Here is a 21,875-nt window from a genome sequence, read left to right as displayed (position 1 = left end):
TAAGAACTCCTTTTATCTAGCTTTGAACTTTTCCCCAGATACGGTTCTCACATTCCCAACAAACTAATAAATTAATTTCAGTATGAGATCCCATTCTCGCCTCAATCTAAGCATGTTTAAAACCAAATTTGCCATTTCACTGTTTTTCAATCCCCTCTTGCCACTTCCGGTGTGAGGTAAAACCATGGTATAGTGGAAAAATGACTGACTGGGGCAGAAATCCTGGTTCTGGTCTCTGTTTGGCCATTTGCAGTTTAGACAGAAAAGTCTAGAGGGACAAATATGGTTTTCCTGGTATGGTATTCTCTTTTACAGAAAAACAGTTTTGTAGCTTTGTTTACCTTAAAGGGAACCTTGAAAACTAATTCCTTGGGTGAGAACTCAATAAATCATGAAACTATAAATTCTGTGGCACAAGAGAACCCAAAAGGTTAACAGTCCAAGGCTCAGAGAACATATCAAAGCACTCAGATAAAACATTTAAAGACTCCAAAGGACTACAATGAGAATTTAATAGGTTCAGGAAGGGGGAAAAAAAGAGCCAGACAGTAAATATTTTAGGCTTTGCAGATCATAAGGCCTCTCCTGTTGAAACTATCCAACTCCACTGCTATAGTAAAAAACTGCGAATGATAAATAAATAAGTGTGGCTGTGTTCCCATAAAACTTTATTTACAAAACAGGCAGAGCACTAGATTTGGCCATGGTTTGCCAACCTATGGTTTTAAACTATAGTTTCTAAGATGCATTATGGAAGGAAAATACACATGTATATAAACTCTTTGGGCATGCAGATATTCTGTTTTGCTGAGAGCTGTTTTAGCTTATACTTGTTTAAATGCATGTTGCCTCAAAATTATTTTGTTTTTGACTTTCTAGACACTGATCTCTCCCAGAGCAATTCTCAAACCTCTGGGTCACAGGATACTCTTTTGGATTCTTAAAATGTATTAAGGAAGTCATTAAGAGCCATTATTATTATTATTTGAGATGGGGTCTTGCTATACCACCCAGGCTGGAGGGCAGTGGCACAATCTCGGCTCACTGCAACCTCTGCCTCCCGGGACTCAAGTGATTCTCATGCCGCAGCCTCCCAAGTAGCTGGGACTACAGGCACGTACCACCACGCCAAGCTAATTTTTGTATTTTTAGTAGAGACGGGGTTTCTTCATGTTGGCCAGGCTGGTCTTGAACTCCCACCTTGGCCTCCTAAAGTGCTGGGATTACAGGTCTGAGCCACTGTGGCTGGCCAAGAGCCTTTGTTTATGTGGGTTATATCTATCATACAAACTTAAGAAATTGTTTAGATATATTAATTTATAACAAAATAATCATAAATTATACATTATGTAATGATACCTATATATTTTTCAAAACAAAGAAACATTTTTGCGAGAACAGTGGCAGATTTTATATTCTGCAAATATCTTTAATGTCTACCTTAAGACAGCTGGATTCACATATCTGTGTTTGTATTCAATTTACTGCAACACATTATTTTGATTGAGGCACGATATGGTTTGGATCTGTGTCCGAACCCAAATCTCATACTGAAATGTTATCCCCCACCGGGCGCTATGGCTCACGCCTGTAATCCCAGCACTTTGGAAGGCCGAGACACGAGGATCACCTGAGGTCAGGAGCTCAAGACCAGCCTGGCCAACATGGTGAAACCCTGTCTCTACTAAAAATACAAAAAAATTAGCCAGGCGTGGCAGTGGGCGCCTGTAATCCCAGTTACTTGGGAGGCTGAGGCAGGAGAATCACTTGAACCCAGGTGGTGGAGGTTGCAGTGACCCAAGATCGCACCATTGCACTCTAGCCTGGGCAACAGAGAGAGCTCATGCTTTGCCTTCTGCCATGGGTTGCTCTTAGAGGCCTCCTGAGAAGCAGATGCTGCTATGCTTCCTGTACAGCCTGTGGTATTGTGAGCCAACTGAACCCTCTTTTCTTTATAAATTATCCAGTTTCAGGCATTTATTTTTATTTTTTATTTTATTTTATTTTGAGACGGAGTCTCGCTCTGTCACCAGGCTGGAGTGCAGTGGCACGATCTCAGCTCACTGCAACCTCCACCTCCTGGGTTAAAGCAATTCTCGTGACTTAGCCTCCCAAGTGGCTGGGATTACAGGCACACACCACCACACCTAGCTAATTTTTTTTTTTTTTTTGTATTTTTAGCAGAGACAGGGCTTCATCACGTTGGCCAAGATGGTCTCGATCTCCTGACCTCATGATCCATCCGCCTCAGCCTCCCAAAGTGCTGGAATTACAGGCACGAGCCGCCGAGCTGGCCTTTTTTTTGTTATTTTTGCTTTTTTTAGACAGGGTCTCAGTCTTCACCCAGGCTAGAGTGCAGTGCCACGATCTCAGCTCACTACAAGCTCCGCCTCTGGAGTTCAAGTGATTCTCCCACCTCAGCCTCCCAAATAGCTGGGACTACAGGCAGCGTGCCACCGTGCCTGGCTAATTTTTGTATTTTTAGTAGAGACAAGGTTTCGCCATGTTGCCCAAGCTGGTCTCGAACTCCTGGCCTCAAGTGATCCACATGTCTCAGCCTCCCAAAGTGATGGGACTAAAGGCATGAGCCACGGCACCCAGGCACATACTTCTTTATAGCAGTGAGAGAAAGGGCTAATACAAGGCAAAAAAACCAGGCTACATATACACAGAAACGCAAGTAGAAAAGGGAGTAGTTTTTTTTTTTTTTTTTTTGAGATGGAGTCTCCCTCTGTTGATCAGGCTGGAGTGCAGTGGTGCGATCTCGGCTCACTGCAACCTCCGCCTCCCAGGTTCAAGTGATTCTCCTGCCTCACCCTCCCAAGTAGCTGGGATTACAGGCGTGTGCCATCATGCTCAGCTAATTTTGTATTTTCAGTACAGACGGGATTTCACCATGTTGGCCAGGCTGGTCTCGAACTCCTGATCTCAAATGGTCCACCTGCCTCGGCCTCCCAAAGTGCTGGGATTACAGGCATGAGCCACTGTGATCGGCGGGAGTAGTATTTTAAGAGCTTCTTCACATAATTGTGGGTATCATTCCTCCTTGATATTATACCAGAAATTAGTAGTTGCAGGGGCACTGGGGATAAGTGGCGGAGAGGGGAAAATATTAAGTTACTGCTAATGGACACGAGATTTCTTTTTGGGGTGAAGAAAATGTTCTAAAATTATATACTGTGGTGCCAGGCGCAGTGGCTCATGCCTGTAATCCCAGCAGTTTGGAAGGCTGAAGCAGGTGGATCGCTTGAGGTCAGGAGTTCTAGACCAGCCTGGCTAACATGGTGAAACCCCGTCTCTATTAAATACAAAAATTAGTTGGGTGTGGTGGCGGGTGCCTGTAATCCCAGCTACTAGGGAGGCTGAGGCAGGAGAATTGCTTGAACCCAGGGAGGTGGAGGTTGCAGTGAGCGGAGATTGTGCCACTGCCCTCCAGCCTGAGAAACAGAGCGAGACTCCATCTCAAAAAAAAATTAGATTGTGGTGATAGCTGTAAAACTCTGTGAAAACATTTAAATCACACATTTAAAACAAGTAAATTTAATGGCTTATCTCAAAATAAAGCTGTTTAACAAAAGGGAAAGAAAACCAATGTGGCTGGAGCTCAGAGAGGGTACGAAGTGGGAGATGAGACAAGGCATGGGGCTTTTAGGTCATGTTTCAGATTGGGGAGTGTTTTCTAAGAGCAATGGGAAGGCATGAAGGGTTTTAGGTAGAGGAAGGAAAAACATTACACCAAAACTCATCACATCATAACTTCATAAAAGTTGTTACATGGCCGGGCGCGGTGGCTTATGCCTGTAATCCCAGCGCTTTGGGAGGCCGAGGCGGGCGGACCATTTGAGGTCAGGAGTTCGAGACTAGCCTGGCCAACATGGTGAAATTCCCATCTCTATTAAAAATACAAAAATTAGCCAGGCCTCATGGTGGGCACCTGTAATCCCAGCTACTCAGGAGGGTGAGGCAGGAGAATCACTTGAACCTGGGAGGCAGAGGTTGCAGTGAGCCGAGATTGTGCCATTGCACTCCAGCCTGGGTGACAAGAGCTAGACTCTGTCTCAAAAAAAAAAAAAAGTTGTTACAATGTGGAACCTGAAATTGCATCAGTGAATTTTCCATATTCTATTACGTTAAAATCCATTGGTCTATCTTGGAATTTTTTTCCTTTTCTTTCTTTTTTTTTGGCTCATGACACAGCCCTCAGGAGATCCTGGGAACATGTGCCCCTACATTGCAATGTGCATGAATCTTTTATGCATGATTTTGTAACATGCAAGCACTGGTCCACTGGAAAATTATTTGTTCACTGAGTTATAAAGATCTTCCAAAAATTTTTTTTTTTTTTTTTTGAGATGGAGTCTAGCTTTGTCACTCAGGCTGGAGTACAGTGACGCGATCTGGGCTCAATGCAAGCTCCGCCTCCCGGGTTCACGCCATTCTCCTGCCTCAGCCTCTGGAGTAGCTGGGATTACAGGCGCCCGCCACCTCGCCTGGCTAGTTTTTTGTATTTTTAGTGGAGGTGGGGTTTCACCGTGTTAGCCAGGATGGTCTTGATCTCCTGACCTCGTGATCCACTGATCTCGGCCTCCCAAAGTGCTGGGATTACAGGTGTGAGCCACCGCGCCCGGCTGTAGATCTTCCAAAATGTTAAAACATTCCATTAAACAACATATATTTTTTAAAATTACATTTGTTAATATACCAACTAATGTCATCGGAAATTCCTTAAGTACTGGTAAGTTGTCAAGCTCATGGTAGCAGACACAAATTTTCCAAATTTCTTCCTATTTTTTTTTTTTCAAATATAGAGACAGGGTCTCACTATGTTGCCCAGGCTAGTCTTGAACTCATGGGCTCAAGCAATCCTCCTGCCTTGGCCTCCCAAAGTGATGGGATTACAGGTGTGAGCTACTGCACCAGCAAATTTTCCAAATTTCTAATTTTCACTTGCCAACAAGTCATGTTATCATTTGCAACAAATACTACCAGCTTCCTTTAAGTGACAAGATAGCCTTGTTCATTTTTGAGAAAATGTCTGCAAATATGCAAGTCTGAATAATCACGGCTTGTCTATCAGTCATTCTTTCAAGCAAAAAAGGAATAATATGAATAAATGGCTAATTTGGCACACAAGCCATTGCATAAGTGTTTTTCCTCAAGACAATCATCAATCTTCATTTTGCAGCATACTTTATGCATATATTCCATTTCATCACACAGATTAAAAAGCATGTGTTTAAGAACTGAGATTTAATAAAGCTAATAATAATTTTTGCTGCTTCATTAAGGACACTCAAGTGAAACTAGAATTTTTTTTTTTAACTGTGAGTAGATGGCAGTAAAAAATACAATGAGATGCCTGTGATCCCAGCACTCTGGGAGGCCAAGGCAGGTGGACTGCTTTGAGCTCAGGAGTTCAAGAACAGCCTGGGCAACATGGTAAAACCCCGTCTCTACAAAAAATTAGCTGGGCACATGGCAGTGTGCATCTGCAGTCCCAGCTACTTGGGAGGCTGAGGTAGAAGGATTGCTTGAGCCTGGGAGTTCGAGGCTGCAGTGAGCATGACTGTGCCACTGCGCTCCAGGCTGAGTAACAGAGTGAGAGTCTCTTCAAACAAAACAAAATGGCAGGGCGCGGTGGATCTCACCTATAATCCCAGCACTTTGGGAGGCAGAGGCAGGTGGATCACCTGAGGTCAGGGGTTCAAGACCAGCCTGGCCAACACGGTGAAACCCCATCTCTACTAAAAATACAAAAATTAGCTGGGGGTAGTGGCAGGCACCTGTAATTCCAGCTACTCAGGAGACTGAGGCATGAGAATTGCTTGAACCTGGGAGGCGGAAGCTGCAGTGAGTGAGATCGTGCCACTGCACTCCACCCTGGGCGACAGAGTGAGACTGTCTCAAAAACAAAACAAAACAAAACAAGAATACAATGAGTGGAAGTTTGGTGCCACCGCCTTGGTTCATGATAAGGAGCCAGCAGTTTTACCTATTACCGCTTTTGCACCATCAGTGCAAGCATCAACATAGTTAAAAAGGCAAATAATGTCTTAATTATTATGAAAATAGTTTTGCCTTCAGGGACCTAATGAAAGGGTCACTAGGGTCCCTTCCTAGGGGTTCATTGACCATGCTTCAAAAACTGCTGCCTTAGAGAAACTGAAGGAGCATTCCTTATCAGCTATGTGATCCTGGACAATTCACAAAACTCTTTATTGAGCTATGTAAAAGAAATGATAATGTCCTCAGAGTTGTTCATCAGGATTAAGAGATGTGAAAATGTTTTCTACAAATATTTTGTATTTTGTGTAGCATCATAAAAATGTAAGACCTTATCAATACTTGTAATAAATGACATCAGGGTTCAGTGGATATCACTGACTTCATCCTAACAACTTGGTGGTGACAAAAGTTTACACATTTTGTTTCCATTGTTTCTCTCACTAGCAATCTTTACATTTCTACGTTAATTCAGATCTTTTATTTATTTATTTTTTGAGACGGAGTCTTGCTCTGTCGCCCAGGCTGGAGTGCAGTGGCACAATCTTGGCTCACTGCAAGCTCCGCCTCCCGGGTTCAGGCCATTCTCCTGCCTCAGCCTCCCGAGTAGCTGGGACTACAGGCGCCCGCCACCACGCCCGGCTAATTTTTTGTATTTTAAGTAGAGACGGGGTTTCACTGTGTTAGCCAGGATGGTCTCGATCTCCTGACCTCGTGATCCGCCCGCCTCTGCCTCCCAAAGTGCTGGGTTTACAGGCGTGAGCCACCGCGCCTGGCCAGATCTTTACAATCAGAGATGCAAAACTGATTCATTAATCATCAATGTTGCTGCCAGTTGAATATATCTAAGTTTTTATCATATCCCTACCCTATCTTGACCAGTCAAACTTGTCTAAGGCTTCCCCTTATGTCTGAATATGTCCATTTGTTTAATCTAAATAATGGCAGGTTGTGTTCATTTGTTTCTCTTCTCTTCTAAAACTTGTCTCCACATGGCTACTTACTGAAATACCATTCCTATACTTAAGAGACTAATTAAGTCAATCTTTTCTGGCTACCCAAGTAGGATAACCTTTCTCCTCTGAATACCGAGCACTTAATGCCTTATATTACTAGATATCTTCTCTTTGCTTGCCTTTCCTTAACTAAACTGTAATCTGAGGGTAAGTACATCTTACATTTTTATTACCTTTAGCATCTATTAGCACAATGCATTCAGTCTGGCTAATGGTCCTATGTGTACTCTACTAGAGACTAGTACTAATGAAACACTGACTTTCAAATCCAAATAAAGACCTAGAAAACTATGGCAGTTTAACCTGCTTTATAGACCTAAGATCTTGTCATATACAGTTTCTAGGCAAACTTTTATCTACAAGGCTTACTCAAGTGATATGGCAAGGTAATCAGTATCACAGCTTAAGAGTACAATTACTCTACAGACAAAAATTGTACTTCTCAAAGTGCCCAAGATATGGCTCAGAGAGCAAAAACAAAAATATGATAATATATATTAAGGTGCATAAGATCAAAGATGTATTTCTTTATAAGGAAAGGTAGGCCAGGTGTAGTGGCTCATGCCTGTAATCCCAGCACTTTAGGAGGCTGAGGCAGGCAGATCACCTGAGGTCAGGAGTTCGCGACCAGCCTGGTCAACGTGGTAAAACCCCGTCTCTACTAAAAATACAAAAAATAGCTGGGCGTGGTGGTGCATGCCTATAATCCCAGCGGTTCAGGAGGCTGAGGCAGGAGAATGGCTTGAGCTGGGAGGCGGAGGCTGCAGTGAGCTGAGATCGTGCCATTGCACTCCAGCCTGGGCAACAAGAGTGAAAGAACAAAGAAAAGGAAAGAAGAAAGGAAGGAAAAGAGAGGAAAGAAAGAAAGAAAAGAAAGAAAGAAAATAAGTCTAAAAAACACCAACTATTTAAAACACAAAGTGTAATACACACATAGTGCAATACCATAAAAAATTAACTGAGAGTTACCTAGACCTAATCACATTAAAAAGCATAAATTCAAAATGCAAAACAGGATGGCAAAAACAGAATACCAGCCATGAGTTGTAGCACGTATTATTATTCGAAAAGTCAAATAGAATAGGCAAGAAACCAAAGGTAGAAACTTTGTACTGAAAAAGCAACAGCAACTGAAAGGTGGCACTGTTAAATGATAAAAGGAACTTTTCCAAATCAGAATAAGCTGTGTTCAGATCCTAGTCCAGAAACTGCATCCATTTTTTTTTTTGAGATGGAATCTTACTCTGTCACCCAGGCTGGAGTGCAATGGCACCATCTCAGCTCCCTACAACCTCCACCTCCTGTGTTCAAGTGATTCTCCTGCCTCAGTCTCCTGAGTAGCTGGGACTACAGGCACATGCCACCATGCCCATCTAATTTTTGTATTTTTAGTAGAGATGGGTTTTCACGATGTTGACCAGGCTGATCCCAAACTCCCGATCTCAGGTGATCTGCCGCCTCAGTCTCCCAAAGTGCTGGGATTACAGGCTTGAGCCATTGTGCCCAGCCAACTGTATCAAATTAATTAAATCACAAAATTTTTCTAGGCACTGGAGCCCTTATCTGTAAAATGGGGCTATAACTATCTGCCTGGCAGAGTTTCTGAGAGGATTAGAAATAATATAAGGCAGTAAAAAGTAAAGACTTTGAAGTCAGATAGATTTGGGTTAGAACTGACTATACTTTCAATAGCTCAGGTAACATAAGCCTCAAGTTTCTCATTTGTAAAATGGATATAATACTACCACCTCAGAGCCCTTGTGAAAATAAGGAAATAATATCTATAAATTATTTTTTTTAACAACCATAAAGTCTTTTTTTTTTTTTGAGACAGAGTCTTGCTCTGTCGCCAGGCTGGAGTGCAGTGGCTTGATCTCCGCTCACTGCAAGCTGCGCCTCCTGGGTTCACGCCATTCTCCTGCCTCAGCCTCCCGCGTAGCTGGGACTACAGGCACCCGCCACCATGCCCGGCTAAATTTTTTGTATTTTTAGTAGAGATGGGGTTTCACCGTGTTATCCAGGATGGTCTCGATCTCCTGACCTCGTGATCCGCCCACCTTGGCCTCCCGAAGTGCTGGGATTACAGGCATGAGCCACCGCGCCCGGCAACAACCATAAAGTCTTAAAAGTATATCTAGTAAGTACTCAATAAGCTGTCCCTACTAGATATGTAAATATATTTACACATACAAACATACCTCACCTTGCATGGTGCCTGCCATATTATACTTAAGTAAGTAAATGTCAACTATTATAATTATTTCCCACCACAAGACATTTCAAAGTAATGATTATAAACTTTAAACTGTGATTTTTATACACTGTCACATTCAACTTATATAAATTAATCACTAAGAGGTTAATGGTAGTTCCTTAATTACTGTAACTACAAATTTTTCAGGGCAATTCAGGGAGTAGAGGCAGGAATAAGTATACATTACTCACTAATAGAGAGAAAGCCCAGAAAAAAAGGAAACACTAGGTCGGAGATGTGTAAATCTATATTGGGCATATCAACTAGTCACTCTATAAACTCACACTCCTTATGTTACATGCTTACTTGTTAACACAAGTCATTACTTTTCTGCCAAAGACAAAGTCAGACATAAATTTAATTATTTCCCAAAACTATCCTTCATTTTAAGCCATTCTACCTGCAGTTGTCTTGGTTCTTCCAATTTCAAAATGTCTTTGAAGAAGTGACACTTCTTCAAAGACATTTTGAAACTGGAAGAATTAAGAAACTGTGGCAACCATTTCTTTTTTTTCTTTTTTTTTTTTTTTTGACAGAGTCTCGCTCTGTCGCCCTGGCTAGAGTGCAGTGGCGCAATCCCTGCTTACTGCAACCTCCGTCTCTTGGGTTCAAGCGATTCTCCTACCTCAGCCTCCCAAGTAGCTGGGATTACAGGCATGTGCCACCACAACCGGCTAATTTTTGTATTTTTAGTAGAGACGGTGTTTCATCATGTTGGCCAGCTGGTCTCGAATTCCTGACCTCAGGCGATCCGCCTGCCTTGGGCTCCCAAAGTGCTGGGATTACAGGCGTGAGCCACCACACCCAGCCAGCAGCAACCATTTCATACCACTATTCCAAGAAGCTAGAGCTGCTGCACTGTGGTTCCCAGAAACCACTTACCGATCAGTGACTGTCTTGATTTTTTTTTCCTGAAAAGGGGCTATGCACAGACATGATTTTTTTTAAAGGGGGGGAGGGGCGCTGGATGTGGTGCCTCATATGCCTGTAATCCCAGCACTTTGGGAGGCCGAGGCAGAAGGATCACTTGAGATTAGAAGTTCAAGACTGTTGTGTGGGCAACATAGTGAGACCCGTCTCTACATTAAAAAAAAAAAAAAAAAAAAAAGGAAAGCGAGGGTAATTCAATGCACAAAAGGGAACTGAATGAAAAGTCTTTTTCTCACAGTAGAAGGAACCACTGTTATGAATTTCTTATTCATTTTGCCTACTTCCAAGCTAGATTAAGTCAAGTAAAAATGAGTCATTTCTAATGCTAAGCAACTGGAAAATTAATAAAATCCCAGGAATGTACCATTTATGTGGTATGATAGACTGTCTTACCTGGAAAATCTCACATCCAAATGAAAATGCACATCTATATCTTTTTTCTTTTTTTTTTTTTTGAGATAGGGTCTCGGGTGCCCAGGCTGGAGTGGATTAGCACAATCTTGGCTCACTGAAACCAATCCTCCCACCTCAGCCTGCTGAGTAGCTAGGACTACAGTTGCGTACCACCACGCCTGGCTAATTTTCGTATTTTTTGTAATGACAAAATTTCGCCATGTTGCCCAGGCTGGTCTCAAACTCCTGGGCTCAAGCAATCTACCCACTTCAGCCTACCAAAGTGCTAGGATTACAGGCATGAGCCATAGCACCCGGCCCACATTTTCTTTTGTTAAATGAAGTTAATCTATGTCTAGTAAGTAGACAATTATGCTTCTAACACAACAGAAATCTATTTCAACACTAAACACCACTGAACGATTTTGCTAAGGTTTTCATGCTAGATGTGCCTTATTAACAAAGGTAACACAATTCCACAGTTCTGTTTTTGGATAAAAGGTATATATGTTATATATCTGAAAACTTACACAAGATGTTCAAGTTGTGAATGAATTCTTTTTGGCATAATGAATATTTAGTATTGCCACAGCAATGTTTAAAATATTTGGTGATACAACTTTCCTTTAAAAAAACAAAAACAACTCAGTTAAACTTTTACCACCCATCCACTATGGTTAATTCAGATTTTCCGAGTTTTGTTTAAATGAGGGGTATACATACAATCTTATGAAACAGAAAAGCATCACCCTTATATGTCATTCTATTAAGAGTCTTGAATACAATTTCATATGCTCCCAAACTTACCTTTTCATTTTTCTTGTCAATCTCTGGTGGCTGCTTTGCTGTTACACTTTGAGGTGTTCGAACAGCTTCACCCTCAGCCACTTCAACAGTCCGCCCATTTGGCTGCACAGGCAACAAAAAGTATCATATCATCAAACTGCTTAGCAGATCAATGCAAAGATTTATACGCAGGAAACCATATATACTACAATCAAATCCTACCTCTGTACCTAAATTTAAAAAGTTTTTGTACACCAATGTTATCTAAGAGTTGACAGATTATTGTCCCTAGTGTTTTTTATATATATATATATAAAATTCATAAGCAAAATTCTGTACCACAAATTTTCTTATCTCACCAAGGTATCAGTCCCTCTAACAAAAATAATGGAATGGAAGCAGTTAAAAGGAGAATGAAACTGTGTTTGCAATTTGACCACCAATTAACTGTGTAATCTCAGAATATTTCACTCATTGTCTCCGAGCCTTATTTCTACATCTATAAAGTGACACGTATGATCTACTCAAAAGTCAGCAAACTTTTTCTGTAAACAGCCAGATAGAAAATATTTTATTTACAAACATATTCAGGGTGTATGGCAAAATAAAATTCAGAAAAAAATATTTTATTGATTGCCATCAATAGTCCTCAGCAAAAACAAAACAAAACAGCAACTATTTTAGGTTTTATGGGCCACATTTCTTTGTTCTTTATTTTTATTTTTTGGCCCATATGTCTTTGTTGCAACTACATAATTCCCCCATTGTAGCATAAAAGCAGCCACAGATGATACATAAACAAATGAATGTTAGGCAATCTCTAATGCAACCTCTAATTCTGTAATTTCATGGCTCTACTGTTCTGGGAGTAAGAAGCTTTCCCACCCATTGCCACAGCCTAAAAAAGGCTACAGAAGCTTTCCTAACACTCCTAAAATAAAATGATAGATAGCACTTAGAGATGCTCATGAGTAGACTCAAGTCTGTGATTCCCAAATCTGGCTTTTAACCAGAATCATTCTTTTTTTCACCTTTTTTTAGAGATGGAGTTTCGCTCTTGTTGCCCAGGCTGGACTGCCAAGGTGCGATCTCGGCTCACTGCAACCTCTGCCTCCCAGGTTCAAGCGATTCTCCTGCCTCAACCTCCCGAGTAGCTGGGATTACAGGTGCACACCACCACGCCCAGCTAATTTTTGTATTTTTAGTAGAGACAGGGTTTCACCATGTTGGTCTGGCTGGTCTTGAACTCCTGACCTCAGGTGATCCACCCATCTCGGCCTCCCAAAGTGCTGGGATTACAGGCGTCAGCCACCGTGCCCAGCCTGTTTTTTACTTTTTAAATAATAATTTCTGAGCCCCATCACCAGACTGAGAAGTTTGGAGAATGGGGCCTAGGTATCTGTACTCTAACCGTCTTTCTGGATCCTACAACATCTGTTCACTTATGCATTCCCCTCAAATTCAATATGTTAGTAAGTCAATATACTAGTTTCAATGGCTTTATTTTCAGTTCTTGCAGAACACATTTTTACCAGCTACCTACTCATTACAGCAGAGCTATACTCAAGAAAACAATACAAAGTGTTCAAAGTTTCTACAATATGACTTAACATGCATTTGTTAACAATGATCAGGAATACAAAGTTGGAAAAGGAGACCATTTATATTCTCAAATCCAATTTGTAGGCTTTACAAAGATCTGTGGCAGAAAATCAAAACAAAAGCTGTCTTTTAGCTGGTTAAATTCCTAATTAACCCAAATATAATCTGCTGGGTCTGAAGCAACTTGTTATAGTGAGACAGCTAATGCTAAAACCAGGTTTTCTTACTCTTGATTTGGTTTTCTTTCTTCTATGCTGTCTTGCCACTTCTAATGTTGCCTCTTCTAATCCTTCTTCTGTGTATTTATGTATATGGGGGAAGGAAGGAAGAGGGAGGTAGTATGTGGGTAAAGGTAAGAAACCTCAGAATGGAATGTGGACTTAGGGCCGTATCTACATCAGGAATACAAAACTTTGTTTAATTTTACTTTCTAATATCTTTTTTTTTTTTTTTTTGAGATGGAGTCTCACTCTGTTGCCCAGGCTGGAGTGCAGTGGTGCAATCTCAGCTCTGCAAGCTCTGCCTCCCGGGTTCAAGCGATTCTCCTGCCTCACCCTCCCAAGTAGCTGGGACTACAGATGCCCGCCACCACGCCCAGCTAATTTTTTGTATTTTTAGTAGAGATGGGGTTTCACCGTGTTAGTCAGGATGGTCTCGATCTCCTGACCTCGTGACCCGCCCGCCTCAGCCTCCCAAAGTGCTGGGATTACAGGCGTGAGCCACCATGCCCAGCCTCTAATATCATCATCTTATTCTTATATGCTACTTTTAGTTCATGCTATCTTCTCTGGCCAAACTTGCCTTTTCTGATTTTCTTGTGGCCACACTTTTCCATGTAAGACTTATACCAACTGAACAATCTTGCAGCTTCAGTTCCATAGTCTCCCATCTCTTCAACTGGCAACTCACAAAACTTACATCTGCTAAACTTCATTTAATTAATCCCTTCAGGAAACTCTCCATCATAATCACTTACATACTGCCATATACCACCTTCATTTTACTCATTTACATGACACTGATTTATTTACTAAATACTAGGAAGATAAGAAATTATGCGGTCAAAAACTGTCTTAAAAACTCACCAACAAGTTCAATGCCATTTATATGAGACCAACTGCAAATAATATTGATGCAGCCTCCCAAATGAAATATGAAACATTCTTTTCTTTCAAACAACACAAAGTCTGAAAGTGACCAACTGCATTCCCATAGATTCAGGAACATTCAGTTCCCATTTCCATAGGCTCTGAAATGATCAGCAAGCCAAAGGTGCTCATACTCTCCTATCTGTGCCAATTTTAGTTCCTTCTTTGCAACATCAATCTACATAATAGCTCTAATCGCAGCTGTTCTCTCTGACCTGTGTAGATCTCCCAATTTTCCACTAAACTCTCAGAATTTATATAGCTTTCATCATTACTGGGATTCCAGAAGTCATCAGCAACTTCCCACACATGCCTGATGCCACGAAACAATAAGCCTCCTATCCCAAAAGTAAAGTCAATATAATTCTTGGGTTGCTGGAAAAAAGAATACACTAAGGTGATTCTCCTTCATACAGCAGAATCAATGTGTCCTTTCATTTTGCCAACAGCTGGTCGAGAAGGCCTTGCCCTGGAAAATCACTAATCATACTTAAATTAGCAAATCCCTAAATGGCAGCATATTATATAGATCTACTTACATGAATAGTAACTAATTACAAACCAAAACTTCAAATCCAACGTGTCTACCCTTGTGATTGTCAATATGGGTTTTACATAAAAGTATTGTTGGTCAGGTGCAGTGGCTCACGGCTGTAATTCCAGCACTTTGGGAGGCCAAGGCAAGAGGATCAGCAAGAGCTCAGAAGTTCGAGACCAGCCCGAGTAACATAGAGAGACCCTGTCTCTACGAAAAATAATTAAAAAAAATAGCCGGGTGTGGTGGCATGCCCCTGTAGTCCCAGCTACTCGAGGGACTGAGATGGGAGAATCACTTCAGCCTGGGAGGTCAAGGCTGCAGTGAGCTGGCTGCACCACTGCACTCTAGCCTGGGCAAAAAAGTGAGACCCTGTCTCAAGAAAAGAAAAAAAATACAAAAGAAAAAAAAAGTAGTTTTCTCTGATCATGGAACTTTAATATATATGGTGGCTTTCTACAGATTAGTAATTACATGGGCCTCTCGTACCCCAGTTTAAAATTCTCTCAAGAACTTTAAGGTCTTCCCCACCAGGGCCAATCACAGTTATTTCATATATAGCTTACAATCTATGTTTTAAGTTAGACCAAAGATGTCTTTCAAATTTGTTGAAAATCAACCAGTAACAGAAAAATGATAGAATCATTTTATTTAGATGGATAAACTTCTTGTAGACATCACCATGTTTACCTTATTGTTATAATTTTCTTCGACCCCCACACCTGGATCTTTCTTTTTTTTAAAATGCATGCACAAAGGAACAGTTTGTATGTATGTGCTGGCAGGGGTGGTAGTAAACCAGAATGAGGATATCTATATATTAGGGGAAAATGGAATGGAAGAGGGGGCCACATAGCAGAAGAGAAGGAACTTATTTCATGATTCTTGATTTCAAGGAAATAAAATTGTTCATGCTAGTCAATCTTCAATTTATTAATTTCATACAATTCCATAACTTTTTTTTTTTTTTTTTTTTGAGACACAGTCTTGCTCTGTCGCCCAGGCTGGAGTGTAGTGGCATGACCTCGGCTCACTGCAGCCTCCACCTCCCAGGTTCAAGTGATTCCTGTGTCTCAGCATTAGACACATGCCATCATGCCTGGCTAATTTTTGTATTTTTTAGTAGAGAGCGGGTTCTGCTATGCTGCCCAGGCTGGTCTAGAACTCCTGGCCTCAAGTGACCCGCCTGCCTCAGCCTCCCAAAGTGCTGGGATTACAGGTGTGAGCCACCGCACCTGGCCTCAATTCCTGGTACTCAAGTACCAGGCATCAGGCTAAGGACTGTAGGAACAAGGACATATGAAAGGAGTTTCTGCCTCAATGAGTTTTAAAGTTCAAAATAAGAAGTATGCTTAATAGGCCGGACACGGTGGCTCACGCCTGTAATCCCAGCACTTTGGGAGGCCGAGGCGGGCAGATCACAAGGTCAAGAGATCGAGACCATCCTGGCCAACATGGTGAAACCCCGTCTCTACTAAAAAATATAAAAATTAGCTGGGTGTGGTGGCAAGCACCTGTAGTCCCAGACTCAGGAGGCTGAGGCAGGAGAATCACTTGAACCTGGGATGCAGAGGTTGCAGTGAGCCGAGATCACGCCACTGCACTCCAGCCTGGAGACAGAGTGAGTCTCTGTCTCAAAAAAAAAAAAAAGTATGCTTAATAACAGATGTCATTTGAGCACTCTTCACTTGTTAAAACTGATTCCAACTTGCAAAAGAACCTGTATCTGAGGTAAGCATATATATAAGGTTTAACACTGACTTCTAAAATGAAATCACATAGAACCCTATTTTCACTTAGTTATGTAAACTGTATTTCTAGCCACAACATGTAAAGATCATGATTCAAATGACCTGGAAACTTCTTAGGTTTAGAAACTAGAAGGGCAGGGCAGTCTACCAACTTCCCCCAAAAAATTGAATATGAGAAGACTATGGGCTTTGAAGTTTGACAAACCTGGGATTAAGGCTTAACTTCCATATTTAATCACTGTGATTTTAAGCATTTTCCTTGACTTAACCCTTGATTTCATCATTCGTAAATATGAGAAAAATATGTATTTTGTCTTACACATTTACATTTGAATTACACCAAGTGACAGAGCATGTGAAAGCATACCTGCTCCAGAAACAGTTTTTCCCTTCTTTTTAAAATTTTTCTTAAATTTTTGGTAGAGACGAGGTCTTGCTATGTTGCCCAGGCTGGTCTTGAACTCCTGGCTCAAGTGATCCCCCCTCTTTGGCCTCCCAAAGTGCTAGGATTACAGGCATAAGCCACTGCACCTGGCCCGTCATCCCTTCTAAAACCCTTTTCTCTCCAAAGCTATGATGGCTTATGCCCTTTATTCCCATGTTCAAGCATTTGGACCATTTTTTTAAATTAACAAGCTCAGATGAATGTTAATTAAGTCCTGGTGGTCAAAAGGGCCTGGACAGGCATCCATCAGGTCCAATGCTCCAGATGCAAATTCTTTTGGGAAGTTAATGGATTAAAAATAATAAGCAAATATATCCTCTCAGAGGCTTAAAATAGTCCAGGCTTGCTCTAGAGGCAACATGGTAATGCTATCTTTCTTTTTAAAAACTGCTGTTTTCTAAGAAAATTACATAATATTCACTCAGTAGAGTGCTATGCAGAACCCTTAACACCTTGAAACAAAGATAAGGCTCAATGCCTGCACTCAAGAAGCTTAGAACCTAGTAAAGACAGGTATACAATAACACATAGTAAAGTACAAAACAAAAGGTATACTCTCCCTCACACTCTCAAGAGTACAGGTTTTGAAAGCAAGTTGGGAGACCAGGATTGAGATCCCAAATGTGTTTTACCCTGGACAAACACTGGAATTTCATTTTTATTTTTTTCTTTTGAGACAGGCTCTGGCTCTGTTGCCCAGGCTGGAGTGCAGTGGTGTGTGATCTCGGCTCGGCTCACTGCAACCTCCGCCTCCCAGGCTCAAGCCATCTTCCCACCTCAGCCTCCCAAGTAGCTGGGACTACAGGTGCACACCACCATGCCTAGTTAATTTTTTGTAGAGACAGGGTTTTGCCATGTTGCCCAGGCTAGTGTCAAACTCCTGAGCTCAAGCAATCCACCTGCCTTGGCCTCCTAAAATGCTGAGATTACAGGTGTGAGCAAATGTGCCTGGCCAGAATTTCAATTTTATTGGCTAAAAGTGATACTGAGCATACAGGAGGCATAGTGTGTGTATATATATATATATATATATACACACACTATCTATATACACTACATATATATACACTATCTATATACACTACATATATATACACTATATATACACCACATATATATACTATATATACACTACATATATGCTATATATACTACATATATACTATATATACTCTATATATACTATATAAATACTACATATATATACTATATACACTACATATACTATATATACTATATGTACTCTCTATATATAGTATATATATACTCTATATATATACTATATATACTCTCTATATACATACTATATATATACTCTATATACTATATATAATATATATATACTATATATATATTATCCTCATCATAAAAAAGATAAAAGGCAAGAGAGCATTAAGACAAATACCTAATGCATGCGGGGCTTAAAACCTAGATGACAGGTTGATGGGTGCAGCAAATCACCATGGCACATGTATACCTATGTAACAAACCTGCACATCCCGCACATATATCCCAGAACTTAAAGTATAATTTAAAAAAAAAAAGATAAAGGCAAGAAATTAGGAAATTCAGAAGAGGCATCATTGTAGTTGATAGGTTAGACTATAAGACAGTCTTAACAATAATAATTTCCAAGTACTTCCTAGACACATTACATGCATTATCTCATTTAATGAACAAGACCTAGTTTTGGTAAGTTTGTTTTAGTCGTGAAACGTTCTTACACAAATTCAAGATGGAACAATTTCTTGTCAGTTTGTTTGAAAGTAAAAACATTTTCCCCTGCCAAATGTTATGCACACAGCAACTACATAAACTAAACATACACATAAACCATAGCTTTAGACACAGTTCAACCCCAATTTCAAACTCTTAATAACTGAGAGCACAATCTTACAAATATAACCTATGGTTCAAATTTGCAAAATCTCACTATATACTGAGTATTTCCTTTAGTGGTAAAGATCCTTGTGCTTTCTAAACAGCCAAAAATTCAACTCAGGATTCCAAACTGTCTCCTTGTTGACTGCAGCAGGGATGCTCAGGGTTACCTTTATGAGATGGGGAGATGATAATAACTGTCACATGGCCAAGATATGCCAAAGACGATTTCTGAAAAACTAAATACAAGCATTGGTTTTCAATATTTTACATCTGATGGGTATGATAAGGACTACAAGTGATATAGCAAATACACATCTGTATAATTCTTTCTTAGACAGAAGAAAGATGTCTAAGACATTCTGACGGATGCCTTCTGGGAAGCCTGGCATTCCATGGAACAGTTTGAAAACTACTAGCATAGCTGGAGAGAAAAAAAAGTACATTTTAAAACTGATCAAATAACACCAATTCCTCACTTATATCTCTGAATTTTGCTTGAATAATAATTTAAAAATACTCTCAAGGCTTTTACAGCCTTGAGAAATAGTACACTAACCAATAATGCCAAAGCACAACCAAAATGAACGTTCATAGGGTTTATTGTTGTTCTTGGTATCTAAGATGGGCACAACTACTAAAGGTCTTTTCTGTCAGAATGTTAAAGGTCTTTTACGTTAGGCCTCTGGCAGAATGAAAAGAAAAGATGAAAAAATCCTGTCACATAACTAAACAAATGGAGCCAAAATTCTGGAGCTTTTGTAAGGTCATTATAATTTTCAGCAGAAACTTCTGACTTGAAATTTTAAAAGCAATAAAGCTATAACTCACTGGGAAAACTGAATTTGTTCTCTGAATGCAATTTAATATCCTGGAACATGCTATCGAAACCAGAGAGGTAGAGTGGAAATAACAAAGTTCTTAGACTAGAAATTAGGATATTGTTTTGCCTTTTAAACTCCTTTGCCCTATGACCTTGAGTAAGTCAGTTAATTTTTCTGAATCTCAAGATTTCTCTTCTGTAAAATCATGAATATTTGTTTTACTTATCATTTGGAATTTTTTGAGCAAATGATTACTCTTTTTTTTTTTTTCTTTTTTTGAGACAGAGTCTCGCTCTGTCGCCAGGCTAGAGTACAGTGGCGCGATCTCAGCTCACTGCAACCTCTGCCTCCTGGGTTCAAGCGATTCCCCTGTCTCAGCCTCCCAAGTAGCTGGGACTATAGGTGCATGCCACCATGCCTGGCTAATTTTCGTATTTTTAGTAGAGATGGGGTTTCACCATGTTGGCTAGGATGGTCTCAATCTCCTGACCTGGTGATCCGCCCGAAGTACTGGGATTACAGGTGTGAGCCACCGCGCTTGGCTGATTATTCTCTTAAGAATTAAAACTGACAAAGAGTGACTTAAAGGTAAAAAGAAAACTCTATAGGTGGCAAGTGATATAATTTTTTAAATATCACTAGCAAAACCATTACCTAAGAATAAAAAAACACAATTCTATTGGGAATATATTGAGATAAATTTATTTAACTCAATAACAGATTATCCAATTAACTGTGAGATGTTATTTTAGTCACTTTGTTCAGCTTTTAGTTCAACAAATAATTACCAAAGGCACTTACTTATACGCCAGGCAGTTTGCCACTGGTTTACAATCTGGGGAGGGAGAGAACCCAAAAAAGTAAATGGGTAAGTAAACAAATAATGTACAAACTGTAATAACCACTATGAAGGAAACATCTAAGTGGTTGAGACAGAAAATAGAAAGGGATGTCTATTTCAAATAGGGTGATCAGGAAAGGATTTTCGGGGAAGGTGACTTCTAAGGTGAAAACTAAAGGCTGAGGAGAATAGTGGGGGAAAGATTGTTCCAAAAGTCTTAATAATAGCTCATGTAAAGGCGCTGGGTTGTGAAAGAGTTTGAAGAACTGAACAGCAAATGACAGGAAACTCACTCAAATTCAGCTTAGAAAGAAAAGCAGGTGCTGGGCCATACAGGCCATGGAAAGAAATTTAGATTTTAAATGCAAAAGCTACTAAGTGTTGGTTTTAGGCAGCATGGTGATTTGCTTTGAAAAAACTCATTACTAGTGCATTGAGAAAGGACTGGATGCAGTAAAAGGAAGGCTACTGATGCAGGTTAGGGGAGCTAAGGTGACACTAGAAAAAGTAGTCAGATTGAATATATATTTTGGAGATAAAATTGATGATACTTTGCTGATGGGTTAGATATAAGGTGAGGAAGATATGAAGAGGTGAGAAAAAGATTAGAATCAAGGATGATTCTTCTATTTTTGGCTTGAATAACTGAATGGATGGTAGAGTAATTTACCACTTACAGAAACAGGGAAGACTGGGAGAAGGCAAGAAATAATAGGTTCTGTTTTGGAGATGTTAAAAGTTTGAGATAATTTTTAAAAAGTTTGAGATACATATCAGACTCCCAATCAGAGAAATCAAGCATACATGTAGACATGAGGTTCTGGAGATGACAGAACAGTCTAGATATAGATAGGGACTAATATACAGTTGTTCCCCATTATTAATGGATTCTGTATTGGTGAATTTACCTTTTCACTAAAATTTATTTGTTACTCCAAAATCAATACTTGAGGTACTTTCACGGTCATTTGTGGACATGCACATGCACAGAGCTGCAAAGTCACTCTGCAGGCACATTCCCAGCTGAGGTCAAGACTCCACCTTCTTATTTCAGCTCTCATCACTGTAAATAAGTATCCTTTCTGAGGACTATTTAGTGTCACATATTTTGCATTTTTTCAGTGCTTTTTGTTAGCGATTTTGCTGTTTAAAATGGTCCTCAACTGTAGTGCTGAAGTGCTGCTGAGCATTCCTAAGCATAAGAAGGCTGTGATATACCTTACAAAGAAAATAATGCATTAGATAAGCTTTGTTCAGGCATGAGTTCTAGTGCTATTGGCCATGAGTTCAATGATATGAATCAACTAAATTAAATGTCTTTAAACAGAAACACTCATAAAACAAGACCATGTATTGTATATGGTATTGGTGAAAATATTGTGACCAGAAGCTTGGACCTAACTTTGCACTTTCCTTAGGAGCACTAGTTTAGTACTTGCTAATTCAGTGGGAACTTTATAGAACTT

General features: G+C 40.2%; 1 protein-coding gene across 4 annotated transcripts in view; it reads right to left on the bottom strand.

Moving 5' to 3' along the window:
* MTDH (metadherin) overlaps positions 1–21,875 on the bottom strand; it is an 85,591-nt gene that overhangs the window by 56,310 nt on the left and 7,406 nt on the right. For all 4 annotated transcript variants that reach the window (XM_002819305.6, XM_009243973.4, XM_054519189.2 and 1 more), the window contains exon 2: positions 11,404–11,505. In XM_002819305.6, the coding sequence (XP_002819351.3) occupies positions 11,404–11,505 (102 nt within the window). The remainder of the gene's footprint in view (positions 1–11,403; positions 11,506–21,875) is intronic.

This window comes from Pongo abelii, chromosome 7, assembly GCF_028885655.2.
Source record: "Pongo abelii isolate AG06213 chromosome 7, NHGRI_mPonAbe1-v2.0_pri, whole genome shotgun sequence".
Classification (NCBI taxonomy): Eukaryota; Metazoa; Chordata; class Mammalia; order Primates; family Hominidae; genus Pongo; species Pongo abelii.
Note: the sequence above shows the minus strand (reverse complement) of the source record. Positions and strands in the feature narration are given on the sequence as shown.